The sequence below is a fragment of the Penicillium alfredii genome (assembly GCF_028826965.1).
Source record: "Penicillium alfredii strain IBT 34128 chromosome Unknown utg000009l_segment0_segment0, whole genome shotgun sequence".
NCBI classification, from domain to species: Eukaryota; Fungi; Ascomycota; class Eurotiomycetes; order Eurotiales; family Aspergillaceae; genus Penicillium; species Penicillium alfredii.
The window spans coordinates 82,961-103,786 of NW_026622706.1; the positions used below are offsets into that span (position 1 = coordinate 82,961).

Sequence of the window (20,826 nt, forward strand, 5' to 3'; positions counted from 1 at the left end):
CCAATCACCACGCGCTTGCTGGGGCCGCTTGGCCCTACTACTCGTAGGGTCTCCGTTGAAGGGCTGTGGACGACGATCTTTGCTCAAGCCAGCAACGATGGATGCCTGGACGAGTTCTCGTGTTGAGACTGCGCCTTGGAGAAGGGGGGGAAAAAACATATATCTCTGTGGGGAGGCCCATCATGCGTGGTCGGTGTCTCGCGTGGGAAAAAAAAAAATGATTCCCTCGACATTCTTCACCTTTTCCACTCTCCTCTTCCTCCTTGCCAGCGCGTGGCCACAACCACAGATCTCCAGGACCCCAATCACCGAATGTTCTGCGCTTCCCAAATACAACGACGGCAGCAAAATCGCCGGACCGTGGACGCTCAAGGTCCACCGTTGCAGTGATGCGACTGCATCTCAGACCGGCTGCAAACTCGAAGGGCTCGAGGCAAGCTGCGATGTGAGGAAATCGGCCGAGGATAAAGGCATTCAACAGGGCGTGGTATGTATTTTGGACCATGCGACGACCATTTGACCATTTTATAGAGGAGTATGCCATGCTAACATGTTCATTCTTAGATCACCATTTCAAGCGGCACCGAACACGCCAAGGTCCAAATACGCTGCAACGGCGCCCTTCAAACCCTCGAGGCGCGAGTTCCCTCGGGCGCTGGTGCCGGTGCTCGAGACTGGCACGCACTGGTCATTGACGAAGCGGGCAATTCGGGGGAGTTGGCGTGGGGACTGGGCTCAAAGAAAACCGGCCGCGTTCAGGTGTATCGTCACACCCTCGACCACACTGCGCTCGACGGTCTTTTTCTTGGATCCCACGACGAAACCAGCTGGGTCCTGAGCTCTTCTGGCTCCTATGTCAGTAACGTGGACCACATGCCTTACTGGTCTATGCGCCTGTCGCCCCCGACGACGAAGATCGCGTTGAACGAGTACCGGACTTTCATCCGGATCGAATGACAGTGACGTTGGGTAGTTGGATTTGGAAGGATCAAGAACGTAGGATGCATTTGACCGGCGTTTTTCTTTGGAATTATTATACCCCATGATCTACAGGAATGGCACTTTGAATCACATTCGAACGATTCCCAAAATTGGGTCCTTCTCGGCCCCCTCGTGAGATCGCTGTGATCGGCGGGTTTCTCTTCACGCCCACTCCTCTGCTAATGAGACCTGCAATGTGCAACCTCAAAAGTATGAAGGTTGATTCAATCGCCCGCAACTAGCCCCCCACACTTCTAAAGGATGTGCCCCCTCTTCCATGGCCCTCAAAAAGGGACCTAGTCGCTTGTTTGATGATGGCACTTTCCACCTGGTGCGCTTTTGATTCTCAGCGATGTCTTCCAAATTGACCCATGTTTTCACTTTGCGCGGACACATCTCGTCCGACAGCATCGACGTGGGGCAGCTGCAGTCAGGTCCTCAGCGCGTGATCGGGGCCCTCGAGGGTGGGTTTCTGCGCGGCATTCCAGGTACCGACGGCGAGGGATGCCGGGGGCAGCGACTGGGTTTTGGTTGATGCTGCCACCAACACCGCCAACATTGATGTGCGCACACATGGCAAGATAGCGAATGTAGAGGGTGTCTATGTGCATTATACGGGCGCATTAAAGGTTGACGAGGCGGCGGCCAACTTCCTCGCGACCACGCCCGACGCGAAATCCACCAAGTTCGGTGACCATGACTGGTGGTGTCGGCCCTTTATCGAGACCAACGGTATTTGCACAAGAGCCCACCCAGATTGACACGCTCATTAATCGTTTTCAGTGCCCCAGTTCAAGTGGACCGAATCCACTCTGTTTGTCTATCACGGACGATGCATCTGGGAGAACAGTCGCCGGTCGATAGAATATCAAATCTTCGAGGTTAGCAATTAGGATGAGTTGGATATACGAGAGAGAGAGAATCGAGACTTCCGTTGAGAACCCTGGATATAGTCAACCCCATGGGGACACCCCAGGCACCAAGGCAAGGCTGAACATCAAAGTCTGCACAAACGAACTCTTCACTTGTTCCATCGGCCAAGGCCCCCATGTCCACGTCAAGCTGGATTCTCCAGGTGTCTTTTGGTGTAGCTACGCTGGAATTTTGCCCACGGCCTTTTCCTCCGTTTCCCACAGGGAATAGAGGCGTTTTCGCTCGGCGGCGTCGACACCAATCCAATCAAACCCCTAGCATCCTCACCTGTCTACTCTCGCTTTCTTGGTTATCCGTCCCACTGATGACTGAATTCTTCGTCTCGAATTGCCACTGCCCCGAGTTTTGGCTGTGATAGGGTGCAAAATCCCTGCCCTGATCTCCCAAACCGGTCGAAACGCGCAGAACATGTGGTTTGATGAACACACGAGTGTTGTATGCCTGCGACTCACTGGCCATATTAGCCTGAATGCAGACTGAAGTCTCCCAGCGTGTAGCATCCACCATGCATTCTCCACATCTCCACACGATCTCAGAATCCTTGCCTGGCACGTGGATGAGCTCGCGGGCTACTGGTGATGAACTGGGTATATATACATATCTATATAAACCCACTGCCGGAATTGAACCATTGCTGTAACGGTGGTTCAAAAGGGCCTCGCATTTACCGCCATGTCGAATCTTACCGAGACCAAGATTGCGTTGGAGAAGTCTGCCGCACACCATGTCGAAGACACTTTGGGCCAGGGTGCCATCATTGAGGCCAAACAGGCCGCCGACGAGGAACATTCCCAAACCCTCTGGCAGGGCGTATGCAATAATCGCAAGGCCGTGGCATAATCTGTATTGATTTCAATGACAATCATCATGGAGGGCTACGACACCATTCTCATGTATAACTTCTTCGCTTATCCCACCTGCCTCGACTCCAGTCGATGCGTATGCTGTCTCTGTGGCGTCGCAAGAGGCATTGGTGCGGCAAGAGCCGGTGCAAGAAACTAAGTCATGCAATAACCGTGCGGGCTAATGCAGTGTTTCGTTCTTCTGTGACTTTTGGCGTTGGCTTGAACTCAATATATTTTTGTCCTACCTCAAGTTTATTTTCATTAATTGATTTTTGGTCAAGTGCCAGCCCAGCGAAGAGTCCCATGTTAGGACATCGAGCAAAGTGGCGGCGATGGTATCAAGGAGTATGAGTGTGTGCAAAACTAGCGCATCTATCCCAAGATATATTTTTTTTTTCATATACTGATTCCCTGTGGTTTTTTACCGTGTCTTTCATGATGATTTTTTTTTATCTAATTTAGGCTTTCTAGCTTCAGTAGTGGCAAGGTGTAGGCCATATACTTCGCGTGGCCATTGGCTTTAGTGGCATGAATCAACCATAACCACCAGACTCGATACGCTACCTTTGGTCTGGCAAAGCCCGCCCCAATGGAGAACGCGATCGTGAAACACCCGGTCATCTTCTGGCTGGACTATTGTAATAGTGGAGCTAGTGGAACATCTCCATTATTCCTGTCCCACACCGGCTCCATCACAAAAAACGACGTTGATCTTTCCCACAAGCAGCAAGAGTTATTTTGTCTGTAAGAAATCCACTACGCGTTTCAAGGGCCGCAATCGTTGGGCAACGATAATTGAGACCGTCTCAAGGGGCATAGAGAAATTTTTTAGGTCGTCAACAAATATAGTACAATCAATTAATTACATAAAAGTAGGCTGGGTCATGAATCGCGTATAGACATCCGCACGGATCGCTTCACCTTCCAATTGCTTGGCGTGAGGTCCTCCTCGCTGCTGCTGATCGGCTTGGTGTGGCTACTACTCATGATGGTCGTGGTCACCCCATGGTAGTCGTCCATCTCGTTGCCAGTCCATAGCTGATGAACGTCGTCACGATCCTCATGTTTGGTCCGAGAGGACCGGTGGAGCCCTGGCGCCACACTGCTGGATAAGGGAATAGGTCCGGGGGCCTGAGACGGCGAGGAGCCATCGCGTAGAAATCGGACGAGGGGGCGGAGGGTCGTCAGACAGCCAGCTGTGATACCCAGGCCGGCCTCGACGTTAGACCAAATGGATATTTGGTAGGTATTATCTGCGGAGCTCATGTGAGTTTCAAGGCTTTCAATGTGCGGAGGAATGGCGTACATAAGAACTCTCGATCTTTGTAATGGTGAACGAAAGGAATTCGGATAATGACTGCTGCGCTGGCACTGTTAAAGCTGGTTAGCAAATGGCCACAGCCTACAGTACTCAGGGGAATCACGAACATGCATCCCACCCCCAAAATTCCAACAATCGCCCCCTTGGTGCGGCGGTTCATTCGAAGATTCCAGATCAGGGCCACTGGGAGAAGACCGATGGTTAAATCCGTGATTGCAGCCCCGATACTATACAGATATGCGATGCCAATCAGGACGTCCTTGTCGACACATTTGCCATTTTCGGAAAGCGGGTGCCAGAAATAGTTGACAGGACTGCATTGAAAGACGGTGAAGAAGAAGAAGACGACACCAACGGCCGTGGCGAGGGACATAGCGGCGTAAAGAATCCAAGCGTGAATGCGGTCGACGGTGATGCGTAGCAGAGTAATGATGATGGAGAGTTTGGCGACGACGCACGTTACCACGTAGAAGACCTGCCCCAACCACCAGCACTGTCGACATGGTTAGTGACTCGAGGATCGACTCCATAGCGAAATAGAGCCATACCAATAATGCATGGGTGAAATGCTCCGGACGGACAACAAAATATGCCAAGGTCCGTCCTAACCCATATTTACAGCCCACAAGGCCACAGATGGCAAAGACCAAGTTCAGCACCTATATGTTCACTTCGCATCAGTCTCGGGGTGTGTGCGCCTTAAAAGGAAAAGCAGGACTAACCATCGCGAGGACCATAAGGCTATCATCCCACCCAAAAGCCTGCACGACCTTGGCACGCACAAAACATCGCAGGCCAACACTGACCAGGGAAATACCGAGGAAAACAGCCGTGACCGTCAAGATAGCCTGATTTCGGCTGTCGTCCATAGCGGCGAGATGACCAGGGGCATCGAGGTTGCCATCCGCGCGGTGAGAGAGAGAAAAAGTGGACGAACCGGTGGGTGAGGCCCGTCATGGTTTTATTTTCAGATAATTCCCCACGGCGGGTAAATGGACTGGGAAAGCCATCAATAGCTCTAGACCCTAGGGATGGAGCCGAGCTCTTGGAGCCCGCCTCCGCCTTGAAGAATCGATGCGCCCGGTACTGGTGGAGTTGGAGTACCTCTAGTGTCGAGTCTATTCGAGAGATCGGCACGCGAGGTGAACCAATTTAGACGACCGCGGCAGTTTCCACAGCCGACAGCTTTGCACATGTTGACCAAGAAACCTTCATTGCCGACATGATTTTGGTTCCCTGCCTTTCCATGAGCGAGCCAACGTTGGGGGGTTTTGGTTCGTCTCCGGTCAGCGTGGCAAGCCCCCTTTTTCTGCCCTTTCGGCGCAATGCCACAGAGGTACGGGTTTCAGCTGAACTCGGGTCCGCCTCGCGTCAAGCCGAATCATCGGACGTGATTGGCGATGACGTTCACAACTCCCCGCAAGAAAGAAACCAGCCGGGCAGCGGTGGGAACGGGGAAACGTCCACGGGTGGACCAGGCTCGAGGGCGTCCAGGAGTCCCATGGATGTCTCGTTGATGGATGACATGCGAAGATTTGGCGACACTCATCTGTCGGCGAATCAGTCGGCAGAGGAAGGCTGCTTGAAGAATCCTTTCATTCTTCAGTCTTCTCTCAACCGTGGAAGGACCCAGAGAACGGGTGGCAGCCTGAGGAATCAGGTTGTAGTGGGAAGGCACTAGGGCCAGTGCCCTGTCGCACATTCCTATTTGGGAATAGTCATTTGTTGACAGTTGCTGCCTGAGGTACCAACAATGGGACTGCTGGCGTTTTGTAAAGTTGACCGCAAACGAACCGATGAATTGGATTCTTCATTCTTTCCAACTCTGAACTACACGGGGTCACCTCGGCTCCTAGATGCGACTCCAATGATCGCCTTGATCGCCGGGAATAGACCTTGTCCGTGCGCGCCTATTGGCACACTAGCCTGGCCAAAGTGCCACCGTCCCCCCTCCGGCGGGGCCGCAGAGCATCTTCCTAAGAATGTTCACGAACGAAATTCATTTGATCTATAGACATGATCTGTGAGAGATCGCCTGTGCACCACCATCTCGACCGACATCTGCCCCTTGGCTTTGCATGATTCATTACGAGGAAGTAGCAGAAGGCATCGCGCTTCTGCTACCGCTCGGGGCACCGCCCATGGCAAAGCTGTCACTGTTTTGATGGCCACCATTGGTGTCGTGGTAAGCCGCGATGCTATAGTACGAGTTGTCAGTGTAGTCAGCGGTGGCATTGATTCCGATCTGGATCCAGGCGAACAGCCCGTCGTCAAGGCCGTCCCCGAGGTAAATATACTCGGGGAATGGGTCATACGCGCTGTCGGCCTGCTTCACACTCCACATGTCTTCCGCGTTGGTGGTAACATTCTGGGTGTTCGTGTTGTACGGGTACATTTTCTCCACGGCGGATCGAAGCACTTCGTTCCAAAACAGCTGCCCAATGTGGGTTACGCTGCCTGTGCCCACTTCGAGAGTCTTGTTGGGGAGCAAAGTGGCATTCAAATGTGTCAAAAGATGCGTATGCGTCGCTCGGCCTTCGTAATGGCCGGGGAAGATCGTCTCGAAGTTGACCACACCGTCACGATCGGTTTGCTGGATACCGCGCAGATAGGTCGAATCCCATCCCCCAGCAGCATAGTTTCCTGACTCCGAGATGCCACTATTCAATGGACTGAGTTAGCTGCTGACTCTCATTTAGGGGCGATGTAAGCACACCTGTAAACACCCGTGGCATTGGCCTGCCAGATATCCACCAAGGCGCCTCGGACGGGAAGGCAGGTGTTGATATCAATATATTGCACCTCCAGGCTCACATCAACGCCATCAGAGTACTGTGCCTCCTTGACATTCTCTCGCATGATCTCGCCCCAAACATAGTACGGACCGTTGGTGATTGTTGGCGTCAAGATGCAACTAGTGTTCGCTCCAAAGATGATGGACTCGGGAGTAGCAGGACTATAATCGAGGATTGCCGTCCGGTTGTGGTTCGCGGCTTCCCATTTCTCCAGAGCGGCCTGATCACGGCGCCACTTTTGAGGATCTATTGTGGGTGAGCTTTTCTCCATTACAAGATCGTAGCCAACCTACTGGCAGTAACGCCTCGTTTCTGGCGAAGTTTCTGGACAGCTCGAGAGCGACGGGCGATGTTGCGTTTTGCCAACTGCCGTGCATGCAAACTATTTTCGCAGCCGCCGAGAGATCGCTTGGCCGCAGCAGCTAGAGCTTCCCGGGCATGGATTTCTCGCTTAACCACATGCGGATCGTGCTTCTCGCCCGGGTGGGCGACAGCTGGAGCAGCCAACAGGGTCACAGCAACGGCGAGCAATTTCGAGATCTGGACCATAACGAATATATATGAAAGGAAGAAAAAGAAAATCAGGCTGCTTCAACAAGAGTGTTTGGCTGTCATTTCAAAGACGCTCAATGCCCACTTTTATAGATCCCGTAGTCATTCGTCTTCGCTCTCGGACGCGTCATTCTGGAGACCGGCAACACCACCAGCCGAGAAAAAAGCGCGACTATCTCTGTATCTTGACACCGTTTGACGTCGATGCCACCATTCAACCTCAGGTTTGCCGTGCCGCAGAATCAACGGACTCTTGGCGCCGCGTGTTCATACATTCTCTGAAGGTGAGCCCCACGAGGTTAATCAACTCAGGAATGGATCGCCCAGGAGGCGACGAATGATTCTGCACGCATTGGAAAGGCGCTTTCAGATAGAAGAGAGGGTCATAGAGTCTGGCTCGTCCGGCTTATGAATGGCGATTGCGAGGCCGTGGCGTTGACCGCGTCAGCGAGCAGCAAGTATAGAACCCATTTCTAGACCTGCTCCAGGGATGAATAACAAGTAGAATTTTTTATTCCTTTGGTCTTGGTTTGCGTTGTTTTCGATTGTTGGATACATCCGAGGCTACCCAGACTACATCGAGATATCGAACCAGAACCATAATAAATTCCCAACATTAGAGGAAATACTTCACACCAGCCTTCTTTCAGCCAGTCTGTTTCTTCTTTGAACCTTTCTTCTCCTTCCACTCCAAGCCTCCAGCCATGGATTGGGCCTTGGACCCCATTCTGAAACTGAATGCTCATCGCTGTCTAGTTTCGCGAAGAGATCACACTTAACACGTTCCATACTGGACTTGAGATCCACCTCTACATGCCTCTGCGTCTGGAGAATGGTGGTCAGCTGCTCATCCACTTCCTGTAGGCTTTTCATCATTGATAAATTGACCAGCAAGGCGGCGATCATCTTTCGGGCTAGGAACGCTAGCGCGTGCACCAAAGCGTCCTGTCGGACCAGGACTACGTTCTCTCCCCAATTGAGACATCAAAAAGCGTGGATAAAGAAGTATGTCCTTCATATTTGAATACAGGCTATTCTATAAGGATATCTGGTTCAACATCACTGATGGCTTGACTATAATGTCCGACTTTCCGTGAAGGCCGGAGGTTGTCTTATAGGGCAGGTCTGAGTTGAGATAATTTGTAGCTTGTAACAACTGCTGTGACACTTGGATTCTAACTTCGGCCAACCCCCAGCTGACAGGATGGCATGGTATAAATTCGAAGTAGAAATCCTTTCCCACCTGGCAAACTTGTTGACGAAAATTATTCGAGTTCTCCTCAAGGCTTGCCCAGAATTTTCGAAAGATGCTGTACAAGCCGGTTCTCGCAACGACACTGGGGCTGTTCATTGCCCGCGGCTTTGGGGTGCCTGTGTTTAGCGATCATTCCGTGGTATGGTTAGAGACTTTCAGCACAAAGAGGATGTCTCTGATATAGAGACATAGATCGAGTATTGCAACGGGCCTCTAGATTGCCATTTCAAACGTGTTCATGAAAACAAGTGTATCAAGTTGAGCCATCCGTCAGTCCTCTCCTACGATGCTTGTACGGCGCCTGGCTAACGACTCACCAGAGGCCATGTACGCTGGATCGCAGCCACCGACAGCTGCTTTATTTATGCGCAAGTCCCCTGTTTTCCATTTTGTCTCCAGATCAGTCGCCTCGTTGGATGTGACTAACATTACAATAGCGATGAGCATTGCGCCGGTAAACACAAATCGTCGCTGGATCTCCCTCCTGTGACTTTTGACCCCCCGTTCGACGGCAAGGCTATTTATTGCTCCTAAAGATGGCTGTCTCAGCTTAGAGCTATGCGTCCCCTTGGTGCAGGATATAGAGACTAAATCAGTCAATTGGTGTCCAGTAGTCGAGATCCTCGTTGGATTTTGAATTTATTACGATCTAGTCCGACGAGAAATCGAAAACCGTGGATCGCACGATTTTTATCGGTTTGGATATTATTTTAAATGTGGCAGGAGGCTTAGTTGGAAAGTAGGACTGAGACAAAGACTTTTGTCAGAGACAAGCTGTGCATCGTCTATTTTTATGGGATCAGGTTCCACAGATCAATGATGCAGGCGAGATAAAGACCTGCTTTTCAGTAATTAAGTGAATGTAAGTAATATGAGATGCTTGCCTTCAGAATCCAAAAGCCCAAATATCAAATCGCAGTTCTCTCGGAATTCTTGTCCTCGAGCTCTTCTTTTGACACCCACGTGGACTCGCGCATAAATGGGCTACGCCGCCTGATCTCGGGTCCTGCAAGCACAAGAACGACGGGTACAACGGAGAGTGCGATGCCCACAAATCCAAGCAATGACCCGGCCCAGCCGTACCCCAGCCGGTCAAAAAGTTCAAAAGAAGCGAGCGGGAGAAAAGCACCAAAAGTGTTCCGGCCAAGAGATGCAGCTGACAACGCTGAAGCCGCGTATTTCTCGTAGGCGTCGGTCAGGTAATTGACCACGGCCATGTAGATAGAGTAGATACCCACACCGGTGCATCCGATTCCCAACGTGGGGACGATCCAGTGAACTGATCCATTACCAACACTCCCCCAGCCGTACCAAAACAGTCCACCCGCAAAGAGAAGACTGCCGGGAATTGAGGTATACAGACGGGCTTCCGGAATGGGCTTCCCAGGTTGCTCTTTGTTTCTGCTTGCCGAGCGCAGGTAAATCCAGTCCTGGATAGGGTTGAAAACAGTGCCAATCACAGCTCCCACCGAAATGGCTAGCTGGACAAGGCCAGTCTGGAATGTACCCCAGTCGTAGTTGTTGCTAAACGTTTGCCCTACGCTGGAGAAAAACAAAAAGAGGATTCCCCAAGCGAAGCTGACCCAGAGGGTGAAAAATGTGACAACGGGCTCGGTCAAAAGCATGCGCGTGGGCCGCTCGAATGAGATTTGGAGAAGTTTCCACACGCTGGTCGTATCCAATTCGGCCTCGGCGTAGATGGGACGACCAGTCTCGCGTCGAAGCTTTTTGGCTCGTTTCTTCAGAATCACATCGGGACGGGTCTCCCGAAGGATCAACCAGAACACTGGGATCAAGGCCGCATTGTAAATGATTTGTATGTAAAAGATCCTGATGCCGGTTAGTACCTTTTCATGGCCATACAATTGGCAATCTCACCATCTCCATGGGCTGCTTTTGTGGATTTCCTGAATGGCAGCTCCAATAAATGGACCCAAAGCGATCCCTACCACGCTGGTGAAACCAAACAATGACATGGGCAGGCTGCGAGCTTTGTCACCAAACCAGACATCACTGATACTTCCCCCAACAATATTGATCGAGACCGACGAGGCTCCGCCGCCAAAAAATCGAGTTACCACAAGGGTAGCAAAGTTCTGCGCGAATGCGGACGGGAAGAGAGAGATGACAAGAATAAAATAGGCCACGAAGTAACCCGGCATGCGACCCGAGGATTCGGTCAATGGCACAAATATCAGTGGCCAAAACGCAGCTCCCATATTCCAGGACGTTGTAGCCCACGCCAGGTTGGGGAAGGGTGTGTTTTGGACATGGAAGCGCTGTTCCATATAGGCATTTCCCGCCCCGTAGGACCCGGCTGGTAGCCCCGTCAGAATAGATCTGATGCAGATATTAGTGATTGATCCAGCAAGAAAAGAGTAGTCGAGCCAACATAAAGCAAACCGTAATCGTCAGGACCCATTTGTATGTATTGCTCCAATTGAATCTGCACGAATCAATATTTTCATGCAACAGGTGTGTTAAGCGGATGCCTCACGGGTTGTCCGGGTCATCGGGGCCATCCCAAGTATGGATCTCAGCTTCGGTCGAGCTCCGAAGAGGATGGCGCCCGACATGGCCAATATGGGGTTCCCGATTGAAAAAGGACCGTACTCTATAGTCCTGTCAGTTGTACGGCCATGCCATTTAATCAACGGAGTGTTTGGACCTGGACAAAAACGAGTCATCAAACTCATTGTGATACAGTGTGCTGGCTCTGCGCACGGTAGAACCCCGATCTACCGCGTCGGTCTGGTTGATAGCCAGCGGAATTTGCGGGACTTCCCGACCCGCTTGACTGGCCATGGCGAATTACAATAGAGAGGCGTGATCCCATGTAGAATGTGAACTCGGGGGTGCCATTTCTTTTGTATAATCTCCATCCATGGCTGCGCATTGCTGACTCAACGACTGGCCCATTTGCTCTTGTCAATTTCGTCACGGCGCCATCCATTCTTCGCTTGCACCCAGCCATCGGAAGGTTCAAGTGCCATGGACGGATCGTGCGGTTACGGCCATCCAGACATGGAAGTGAATCACTGCAGCATTCTGGCTTATTGAGCGGGTTTTGCCAATCGCTCTTGACAACCCCACCTTCAAGCTTCAAGCGTGTACTTGGAAGCTTCTTGCATCGGCACAACATAATCGTGGCATATCCCGGTGAGTCCAGCGTGACGGCCGTTCATCTTGACCTAACTGGCTATCGTTCGTTCCGAATATGTCGCGGACCTCAAGTTTGCAGTTGCAGTTCAGAGTTACCATAATAAAAGAAGCAAATACTCCCTGCCCACACACCCGTGCACTCGATCCTGAGCTGTCAGTGCGATGAGATCAACATTTTCGCTCAACGCCTTCTGGTGGGCTGGCAAGTCATGACATCATGGGCCCGCAGTCGTCCGATTCCCTGGCTGTGGAGAATGTGCTGTGCCTTGCACCGGATTCGACGAGAAATAACAAGGAAGAAGAAGATACAGGCGGTCCTAGCGTATCTGGTCTGGTCTGTCCAAGTGGGATACCCCATCATTATGTCATAGCAGGCCAGCCATTGTATATAAATAGGTCAACAACCATGGGACCGTACGTCTTTCTCACACATCAAAGCCCTTTTTTCCCTTTCTCTACAGTTTTTTTCTCTACCTCTTTTACCTTTTTCAGCCTCAAATTTAACCTCGTCACCTCCCGAATCCTTTATTCGCCATGCCGATCCCCGTCCCCAAAGCCGAGAGCCTGCACGACCTCCTTAGCCTGAAGGGCAAGGTCGTTGTAGTCACCGGAGCCTCGGGTCCTCGTGGTATGGGTATTGAAGCGGCACGCGGTTGCGCCGAGATGGGCGCCGACGTCGCCATCACCTACTCGTCACGACCGGAGGGCGGAGAGAAAAACGCCAAGGAGCTCAAGGAAAAATACGGAGTCAAGGTCAAGGCCTACAAGTGTGATGTGGGCAACTGGCAGAACGTGGAAAGCGTCGTGAAGGAAGTCATCAAAGACTTCGGCAAGATTGATGCATTCGTTGCCAACGCCGGTCGCACGGCCAACAGCGGCATCCTTGATGGATCAGTGCAGGACTGGGAAGAAGTCGTCCAGACCGATCTGACGGGCACATTCCATTGCGCCAAAGCCGTGGGCGCGCACTTCAAGGAACGCGGCACGGGTAGCTTCGTTATTACCTCATCGATGTCCGGCCACATCGTCAACTTCCCGCAGGAACAGACCTCCTACAACGTCGCTAAGGCGGGCTGTATCCACATGGCGCGGTCGCTGGCCAACGAATGGCGCGACTTTGCCCGCGTCAACAGCATTTCCCCCGGTTACATTGACACCGGCTTGTCGGACTTTGTCGAGAAGAAGACCCAGGATTTGTGGCTGTCCATGATCCCCATGGGCCGCAATGGCGACGCCAAGGAGCTCAAGGGTGCCTATGTGTACCTGTGCAGCGATGCCAGTACCTACATGACTGGCAACGACATGATCATCGACGGCGGGTACTGCGTGCGGTAGATTGATCTTTGTACATTAAATGATTCATTATGTTGAATGATAACTGCGATGAGCATGACGATGTGAAAACTCTTTTCCCAAACCTATGCCTTGTTTTTGAAAAGTAAATTAGCAGACTTGCAATGACTTCATGGCTTGTCGGCGGGTGGACCTTGGCGTTTCGGCATCCTCTCGGGACGGCTGAGAATCGGCATGTCATTTGTGGATGCCGATCGGGTCCGTTTTCAAGAACGGGTTTAACCACTGTGCTACAAGGGTACCATTCATGATGACAGTACACAGTGGGACGTGAAACTATCAGCAAGATATTGTTTTCACTCGCCTTTCTACTCTTCAAATCAACAACCCGCAAGAGAATGGGCAGTTCAACTGCTGCGTATACAGTTTGATGAATTGGAGAGAATTGAGAAGGGACTTTTTGACAATGTTTGAACCGAGCGGGAAAGAGTACGGAAGATCGGCGGGGTTTGACCATGTTATACAAGCATATTTGATATCCAGGAATTTCACTAGACTGGAGTTAATAGCGATTGGACCAAAAAACATAATGCAGTTTCTCATCGAATCATTGCACATTGGAACCACACTGAGAAGCTGACAATCCGAAGCGGTCCACGCTTGGTCGCTACCCATTGCGGTGTATCCCTATTCCAAGAAAGAGGCAACTCGCCCAACAGAAACGAACCACTTAGGAAACAGTCCGGCGGCGCATACCCACCTGCAGGCCCAGCGGCTTGCGTAAGAAGCCCTCGCGAGTCTCCATGGGGCCCTCTTGCTCGATCTGGAACTCGAAGAGCCGGAAGACGGTGGCGCCCATGACGAGCAGCTCCATCTCGGCGACGTTGCGGCCGACGCAGGCGCGGGGCCCGTGGCTGAACGGGATAAAGGCAGCCTTCTGGCGGGCAGTGAGACGCTCGGGGCTCCAGCGCTCGGGTACGAATTCCTCGGCGTCAGGGCCCCAAATCTCCTTGGAGCGGTGGATGGTGTAGCTAGGCACGGAGAGCACATCGCCGGGCATGAAGGTGTGGCCGGAGATGACCATAGGGCTGGCATTGGGAGGGACCTCTCGGGCCAGGCCCATGGCAGAGGTGCTGTGGATGCGCATGGTTTCCCAAATCGTCCATTGGAGGCTAATTAATCATGGTGAGCTCATGCCGACAACAGGAAGTGAAAAGGGAACTTACTAGGAAATGTCCTTAACCATGGCGTGGGTGGGCACTTCAACGTCCTTGGGGATGGCCTCGTCCAGAGCCTTGTGCAGTTTGGGGATCACACCGGGGGTACGCTGGCACCAGTACAGGATGGCACAGGCCGTGTTGGAGGTCGTGTCGGAGCCGGCGATGAGCTGGGTCAGAGCCTCGGCAGTGAGCTCCTCACGACCCAGAGTGTTACCGGTCTCATCCTTGCCCTCCATCAGACGGGCCAGCAGATCGACACGGGTGTTCTGGGCGACAACCTCGGGCTTGAGGCGCTCGTTGACCCGGGCAATCGCAATACCAGCCAGATTCTCGACAGCCTGGATACCCTCGGTGAAGAAACGGTCGGGGATGTACTTGGCAAAGGGCTTCAGGGCCGGCAAGCAACCCAGGGTGGCGGATACCTCCCCGCGACGGTTGAGCACCTCGACAGCAGCCACGTACTGCGGCGGGTCGTTGGGGCTCTTGCGCATCTCGGCGATATCCTTGCCTTTCTCCAGCATGCCGAAGGGGGCACCGAATGCCAGGTCACCAATGATATCAAATGCCAGGTAGTTGAACCAATTCAGGGCGTCGAGGCTGGCGTAGCCCGTCTTGGGGTGGGCCTGAAGGTCGGAGAGGCGGGTCCATTGTTTCACGAACATCTCAATGTTGGCGTGGATGTACTGCTCGAACTGACCGATCCACTTGGCGCTGAAGGTGTGCGACACCGTCTTGCGCTTGCGGGTGTGTTCGGCGCGGTCGCGGGTGTTGAACAGACCGCGACGGATCGAGACGAAGGCATCGTAGAAGTCCCTAGGATGGAGAGGTTAGTGTTGCGCCTTTGGGGGCAGGGGAGGGGGGTGTTCCAGGGAAAGATGCGAGCAAAACCTACGCCTTCAGGAATCCATTGCCGTGGCCATAAATGGTGTTGATCGCAGTGTCATCGGCGACGGAGATATGGTTGGGCGCAATGCGCACCAGCTTGCCATATTTCTTGTGAGCCTCGTCCACCGACACGAAGCGCTTACCCTGACGAGCTTGCAGCAGCAACCAGAGGTTGGTGAAGGCAGCCAAGCCGGGGCTGGGAATGTCGCGCAGCCGCCAGCGCTGCACATAAGGGACGAGGTAATAGGCCAGGAGCAGGCCCACCAAGATGTAGGGGGCGTTGTCCACTGACACGAGCATGACGGGGAAAGGTCCAAGTCAAAGCAGAGAGAGAAGTCAAGACACGAAGTCGATCACCGGACCAAAAGATCAATCCAAAGACATTGCAATGAACAACCTGCCGTGAGCCTAATATTTAAGAAGGGCTCCAGTCCCCATCGTCCCCGAGGCAAAAGGTTGACCGGGAAGCGCAGTCGGTAGTGTGGAGTTACGGCGCGGGTGGCGTGGGTCGCTGGAGCAAGCTGCTGCCGTTGCTGAGGCCCGAACGGCGGTCGTCGGTTATGCTTGCTATCAACGCCCGCTGATTTGCGCTTCTTTCGAAGAGTGGAGTCACTCCAATGTTGGTATTATGCCAACCGTTTGAAGTGACGTAGCGAAGTCTACGTACTGGCCGTCGAAGCGTGGTCGTCTATACGCAAAAACCGGCCATCTTGCATCTATAAAGTTGCCATTCTTTCCACCATCTCGCCGCTATACACACTGTTCACTGCACAGTACTCTTGTTCTCAATCTTCTGTACTCTGTACTTCGGTGGAGACCCCTCGGGAGCCGAAATGACCCCTAGTGCGTGATAGTCGCTGATCGGCAGGTCTCGCTATTCAGCCATTTTTCTTGCGCGTAGACCCGCTGCAGAATCTCCTGGATCACCCGCTCCTTGCGCTCGTTATATTGCATTCCCGTATCCCCGGCTGCTTGGCTGGCTGCCGCCGCCTGGCGCTTGGCTGCTGCATAGCGATGACGATCCTCCTCGTGGTCGCGCAGTCAGTCATGGAAGAGTCGATGGCGCACGAGCTCGAGACTGTCAGGCCCAAAAACATGGATGTTGGCGTAAGGCTGGTCGAGACCAAAAAAGCGATGCTGGTACCACTGGGGCTCGCGATACAAAAATTGGAATACTTTGGTCAAGAATTTCTATGAGATATGAGTCCATGTATAGCAAAGCTGGTGTTCGAAGCCCTTCTTTATTTCCAGGGCATGGCTTATACTTGGGATATCATTCAACACGCGGTCCAAGCACATGATGTCTTGTCTGACTCTGATAGATCATCTACGCTCCTCGTAGCACTTGCTGGATCTGCCCAACCTCCTGCGAGGTGAACCCTAACTGCGACTGCACAAATCCCTCAACTCCGCCATACCGAGTCTGCATCGCTGCGAGGAAGGCGAGGATATGCGATCGCTTGATATTGGTATACTCCTGCCAGCCCGGAGTTTCCACCGTCCACTCTGGTTTCCATTTCAACAGGACAGCCTGCAAGAACTCTTTCTGGGGCTCCATGCCCACCCGCGTGAGGACAAAGTCCTCGGCAATGGTGGCATAGGGAGCACCCGCGAGCGTCAGGAGAAGAGCCGCAAGAATTCCCGTGCGATCCTTACCCGCTGTGTCCAGTTATTATCAACCAGGAAAGAGCAAGCTCGTTAGAGATGCAGAGTGAGCAAAACATACCGGTGCAGTGGAACAAGATCCCCCGTCCAGAGCCATTGCCCTCGGGACTCGATGGGGTACTATAGTGATCGCGCAGATACGATAGCACCCACTTGTACACCGGGGCATAAAGCTCAACGAGCTCCAGGTACATCTCCGTGAAACCACGGTCACCCCCATCGCCATTCTCACTGTTGCTGGTAAAGCGCGCAAGATCGGCGGGTGTCCCCATACCAACCGGTGGAATCCACACTATCTCGACTCCGGGGATGTCAGGCGCCGGCTTGGATATGCGCTCGACCTCGTATCGCAGATCTAACACGAGACGAACTCCGAGCTCATCACGCAATCGCTCTTTGCCCTCCGCGCTGAGCGAGGAGAGATGGCCCGAGCGGTAGAACAGACCGGGCGAAATGGGAGAGCCTGGGAGGGCACCGAGATCGCGGAGATTGAAAGTGCCCTCTATAGGTTGTGAAAGAAATGGCGAGGTGGATAGCGCCTCTTGCAGAGTAGGTGCTGGGATGGACTTGGTGGAGGGGAGAGCAGCCAAGGTCAAGAGGGACGGGGCAGACTCGTTGGCAGACATGGTGAAAGTTGAGAGAGGAGAAACAGAAGCACAGCGAAAATTCTCTGTATTATGTTCTAATATGACTACGTCCAGGCAGCAGCTTTGCATAAAGAGGGCCGTCTCGTATTCATGAGATGCTGACATTGTCCGGTCTCCACATCGTCAAGGATGGGCTATTGGGAGAAGAGTCATAACCCCATGCGCGTATATTTCCACGGATCTAGATAGACAAGTACCTGGTAGGCACGATATATATTCAATCACCATTGTGCGCTCGACACTTCGAACAACCCATTTTTCTTCTTTTCAGCCTCCCATCGCTCCATCCACGCCTTCATCTGATCCCGACTCTTGCGACTGCCCACATTCACCGTGGGGATGACCCGTCCTATGCGTAACGCGCAGCAAAACATTGTCAACTCACGAAAGGAGCTGTGTTCGCTGTAGGGAACCCCGAAGCAGGCACTTTCTCGTGTGCTACCACGCTGCGGTGTGAGGTCCTGCACCGTAAACGGTGTTTTCCAATGTTCACCATATAGCACGGTTGATACCGGAGGATTTTCTAGCATGCGCCCTGCTGGTGGGCGATATGACCAGCCAGTTGGGCGAAAGCCAACCACCCGCGAAAAGTGCGGCTTCAAGGAGTCGAGATAGTCGGCGAGCGTGTCGGCGCGGATCTCGAACAACGTCTGCATGTGCACCTGGGCTTCCCGGGGATTACTCGTCAACAAAGATGAGAGTTCCGGGTCTTCCAGACAGGCGCATATTCGTTGCTTCTGAGGAGTGGCAAAGATCTTGGACCCGAGTGCACGTGCAAGGCCAAGACAGATACGCTCCTTGCCAATACTATAGGTGCCAATGACCACAAGAAGTCGACCAGCGGCCTGCGACGGTCGCTCTGGAGGTCGGTCATTTCCGGTCACCGAGGAGAGGAATCGGTTCATCAGGCCCCCAGCGCCGGTTTTCCCCAGGCCATGTCCGACTCCGTCTTCTTGATCAAGGCGGGTGCAGAGTTCCTGGCATGCCGTGATGACATCGTCTTGACTCGGAAACGCATACTTGGGACTGAGGTATGTGGTATCAAGGTAGCATACGTCGATTTTCTGCTGGCGGGGCTGACCAGAGACCGAATTGATTGGGTTGGGGTGCAGAAGTGGGTGCTGCACATGGGCTGGGGATGCGCGGAAGTCGCCGCAGTGAAGGACCCGCTGCCATCGCATGTTCGGACCACTTCGAAAGCTCTTCTCAAATAGAAAAAGGGAGCTGCCCGGGCAATGGTTGGCGGGAATCATGGTTACCTGGACGCCTCCTGTCCCCGGGACTTCGGTCGTAGCTTCAAAGTCCAGGTCCACCAACCATTTGGGATCAATGCGGAGCTGCTGACGGACGAGGTTGGCTGTTGGTCGGCTGCAATAGATGGGACCATGGCACCAAGACTTGCTAAGCCCTATATAGTGATCGCTGTGGAAGTGACTGAGAAAGTAGGCATTGCACCCTTCCACTGCCCCGTATCGAAATGCGTCGACGCAGATAGAGAACCCAGGAATAATCTTGTAAAACGGACAAGTTCGTTGATAGGCCTGCTTGCCACGGGAAGACACCTCATTCGCGGCCGCCGTGGACCAGGCTGTATCTTCTGCATTTCCAGCCATCATTTTGGAGAATGCTGATCGGGTTCCAGGAGCCCCTTCGGAGTACGGGTCACGCTGAGCAGGCCGAGCAATGGCAGCGCGTTCTCTGCGTGTCAGCCCTATGCTGGCATCCCCGGGCTTAGGTGTCGTCGGTTTTAAAGTCGGCGCATTCGCGGGTGGTTTGCCATCCAAGCAATCATTAACATGCACCGAAATTCCCTGTATTGCGGGTCAGCAATTACCTAGACACAGTTAGGTAACGGGCAACGTACTGTTCCGTCAATTCCGGCCAGGGCTGTCTGACAGATAGGACAGGTCGTCACCTCTGCCTCGAGATTATTTGCAGTATCAATGGAGGCATTCGTATCGTCGGTATCAATATCAATCCGTTGCTCCTGCTCTTCATTTTCCCATGGCCGTTCTCGAAACTCTTCTCCTACAAGCTCGTCTTCTTCTAGATCGTCAAAATTCGTGTATTCATCATTTTCGGCATAATTCGTGACTTCTCTTACCGGTGACGAGTGCGTGGGGACGGAAGGGGGTTGTGCAAAGGCGGAATCGTCGACTGGCGCTGGTTCTTCGAGCTCCCGATAGGTTTCCATGTCATCCTCACTGTCCGATTCATCAATGAACGGACCGCTCGTCAAGCGAGGTTTTGGTGGCCCAGTAGATTCGGCCAGCTTCGATTCCGAGTCTGACGGCCGCACACAATCTGGCGTGGCGCTTGGAGAATCCACCTTCCGGCGCTTGGCCGTCATGTCATTCTCATTATACCGCGGATCATCGGCCCTCAGTGTATCATCATTTTCACCCCAGATGTCATCCGGTGTTGGAGAGCGCGCTTTTGGGTTCTCGGTCGTCCCGGAGGCTCGCTCGGTGTGTGATCGCCCTTTTGTATCCTCCAGAAACAACCCCCCAGTTATGTCGGACCGGGAACTATTCCCACACTGAAAGGCCGGGGTACCACGTCCACTGCTTGGCGATCGTGATGAGTTGGTCGCAAACTGTGTAATCCGGGACTGTTGCGAGGTCGCTCCAGGTGGGGTGTCGGTTTTTTGGAAAAAGCTCAGGATGCTGGAATTCCGCTTCGCTGAAGACGATTTTGGTGCAGAGGAACCTTTCGATGGCGTCACTACTTTTTTCCCGTAGGAGCCAGCCATTGTCCGGTTCTATTTAAGAAAAAAAATGAGGGTGAGGGTGGTCTGAAGAACAGTATTCGAATGGTGTCACGGTTCGGTGAGAGCGGAGAAGTTGGTCGATGGAGAGTCGCCGGAGCGAGAGATGAAAATCAGGTATTCCGGAATGTACAAAATGCTCATGATAAGTACAAGGGAGAAAGTCGAAGGTTCTCTGTTCAGAAAATAAAAGACTCGAAGGGCGCGCAAACAGGAAAAGCGCGACACGAAGTCACGTGTGCGGTTATTCTACGAGATTTGGCAAAGGATAGCCAGAACTAAAACCGGTGATTGTAAAGCCGTCTACCAAGGTATCATGAACAGACAACGCAAGCCAAGCGCCAAAACAAGCCCACAGATGGTCGTCCTCCCCGCGATCACCCCAGTAGCACACAGTAAGCATTACTTGGGGCGCGTCCTATTCGATCCCATGTAGCGATTACTCAAGACGTAGTCATAGAGTCCTCAAGATAGGTCCTGCAAAGTATCACGCCATGCCCGGTCG

The 20,826-nt window shown here is 52.9% G+C and overlaps 9 protein-coding genes across 9 annotated transcripts; 3 read left to right on the forward strand and 6 right to left on the reverse strand.

The window, feature by feature from the left end:
* Positions 1–217: 217 nt before the first annotated feature.
* On the forward strand, positions 218–957 carry NUU61_005938 (uncharacterized protein; the record flags this gene model as incomplete). The annotated part of the gene is made up of 2 exons (XM_056656466.1): positions 218–487; positions 565–957. The coding sequence occupies 2 exons, from the start codon at positions 218–220 to the stop codon at positions 955–957; spliced, it is 663 nt and encodes a 220-aa protein (XP_056509266.1).
* Positions 958–1,333: 376 nt separating this feature from the next.
* NUU61_005939 (uncharacterized protein) lies at positions 1,334–2,754 on the forward strand (the record flags this gene model as incomplete). The annotated part of the gene is made up of 4 exons (XM_056656467.1): positions 1,334–1,449; positions 1,499–1,713; positions 1,765–1,862; positions 2,569–2,754. 4 exons carry the CDS (start codon positions 1,334–1,336, stop codon positions 2,752–2,754), a joined length of 615 nt encoding a protein of 204 aa, XP_056509267.1.
* An 887-nt stretch (positions 2,755–3,641) lies between these two features.
* On the reverse strand, positions 3,642–4,949 carry NUU61_005940 (putative integral membrane protein; the record flags this gene model as incomplete). Its single annotated transcript, XM_056656468.1, has 5 exons — positions 3,642–4,012; positions 4,066–4,130; positions 4,188–4,573; positions 4,629–4,739; positions 4,803–4,949. The coding sequence occupies 5 exons, from the start codon at positions 4,947–4,949 to the stop codon at positions 3,642–3,644; spliced, it is 1,080 nt and encodes a 359-aa protein (XP_056509268.1).
* Positions 4,950–6,166: 1,217 nt separating this feature from the next.
* On the reverse strand, positions 6,167–7,424 carry NUU61_005941 (intradiol ring-cleavage dioxygenase; the record flags this gene model as incomplete). Its single annotated transcript, XM_056656469.1, has 3 exons — positions 6,167–6,740; positions 6,797–7,121; positions 7,169–7,424. The coding sequence occupies 3 exons, from the start codon at positions 7,422–7,424 to the stop codon at positions 6,167–6,169; spliced, it is 1,155 nt and encodes a 384-aa protein (XP_056509269.1).
* Positions 7,425–9,590: 2,166 nt separating this feature from the next.
* On the reverse strand, positions 9,591–11,487 carry NUU61_005942 (uncharacterized protein; the record flags this gene model as incomplete). The annotated part of the gene is made up of 4 exons (XM_056656470.1): positions 9,591–10,512; positions 10,561–11,022; positions 11,180–11,296; positions 11,351–11,487. The coding sequence occupies 4 exons, from the start codon at positions 11,485–11,487 to the stop codon at positions 9,591–9,593; spliced, it is 1,638 nt and encodes a 545-aa protein (XP_056509270.1).
* Positions 11,488–12,378: 891 nt separating this feature from the next.
* Positions 12,379–13,179, forward strand: NUU61_005943 (SDR family oxidoreductase; the record flags this gene model as incomplete). The annotated part of the gene is made up of 1 exon (XM_056656471.1): positions 12,379–13,179. The coding sequence occupies one exon, from the start codon at positions 12,379–12,381 to the stop codon at positions 13,177–13,179; it is 801 nt and encodes a 266-aa protein (XP_056509271.1).
* A 688-nt stretch (positions 13,180–13,867) lies between these two features.
* Positions 13,868–15,542, reverse strand: NUU61_005944 (cytochrome P450; the record flags this gene model as incomplete). The annotated part of the gene is made up of 3 exons (XM_056656472.1): positions 13,868–14,309; positions 14,364–15,170; positions 15,250–15,542. 3 exons carry the CDS (start codon positions 15,540–15,542, stop codon positions 13,868–13,870), a joined length of 1,542 nt encoding a protein of 513 aa, XP_056509272.1.
* Positions 15,543–16,569: 1,027 nt separating this feature from the next.
* On the reverse strand, positions 16,570–17,533 carry NUU61_005945 (tyrosine-protein phosphatase; the record flags this gene model as incomplete). The annotated part of the gene is made up of 2 exons (XM_056656473.1): positions 16,570–16,901; positions 16,969–17,533. The coding sequence occupies 2 exons, from the start codon at positions 17,531–17,533 to the stop codon at positions 16,570–16,572; spliced, it is 897 nt and encodes a 298-aa protein (XP_056509273.1).
* Positions 17,534–17,775: 242 nt separating this feature from the next.
* Positions 17,776–20,306, reverse strand: NUU61_005946 (DNA cross-link repair protein PSO2; the record flags this gene model as incomplete). Its single annotated transcript, XM_056656474.1, has 2 exons — positions 17,776–19,365; positions 19,419–20,306. The coding sequence occupies 2 exons, from the start codon at positions 20,304–20,306 to the stop codon at positions 17,776–17,778; spliced, it is 2,478 nt and encodes an 825-aa protein (XP_056509274.1).
* Between the last annotated feature and the right edge of the window lie 520 nt (positions 20,307–20,826).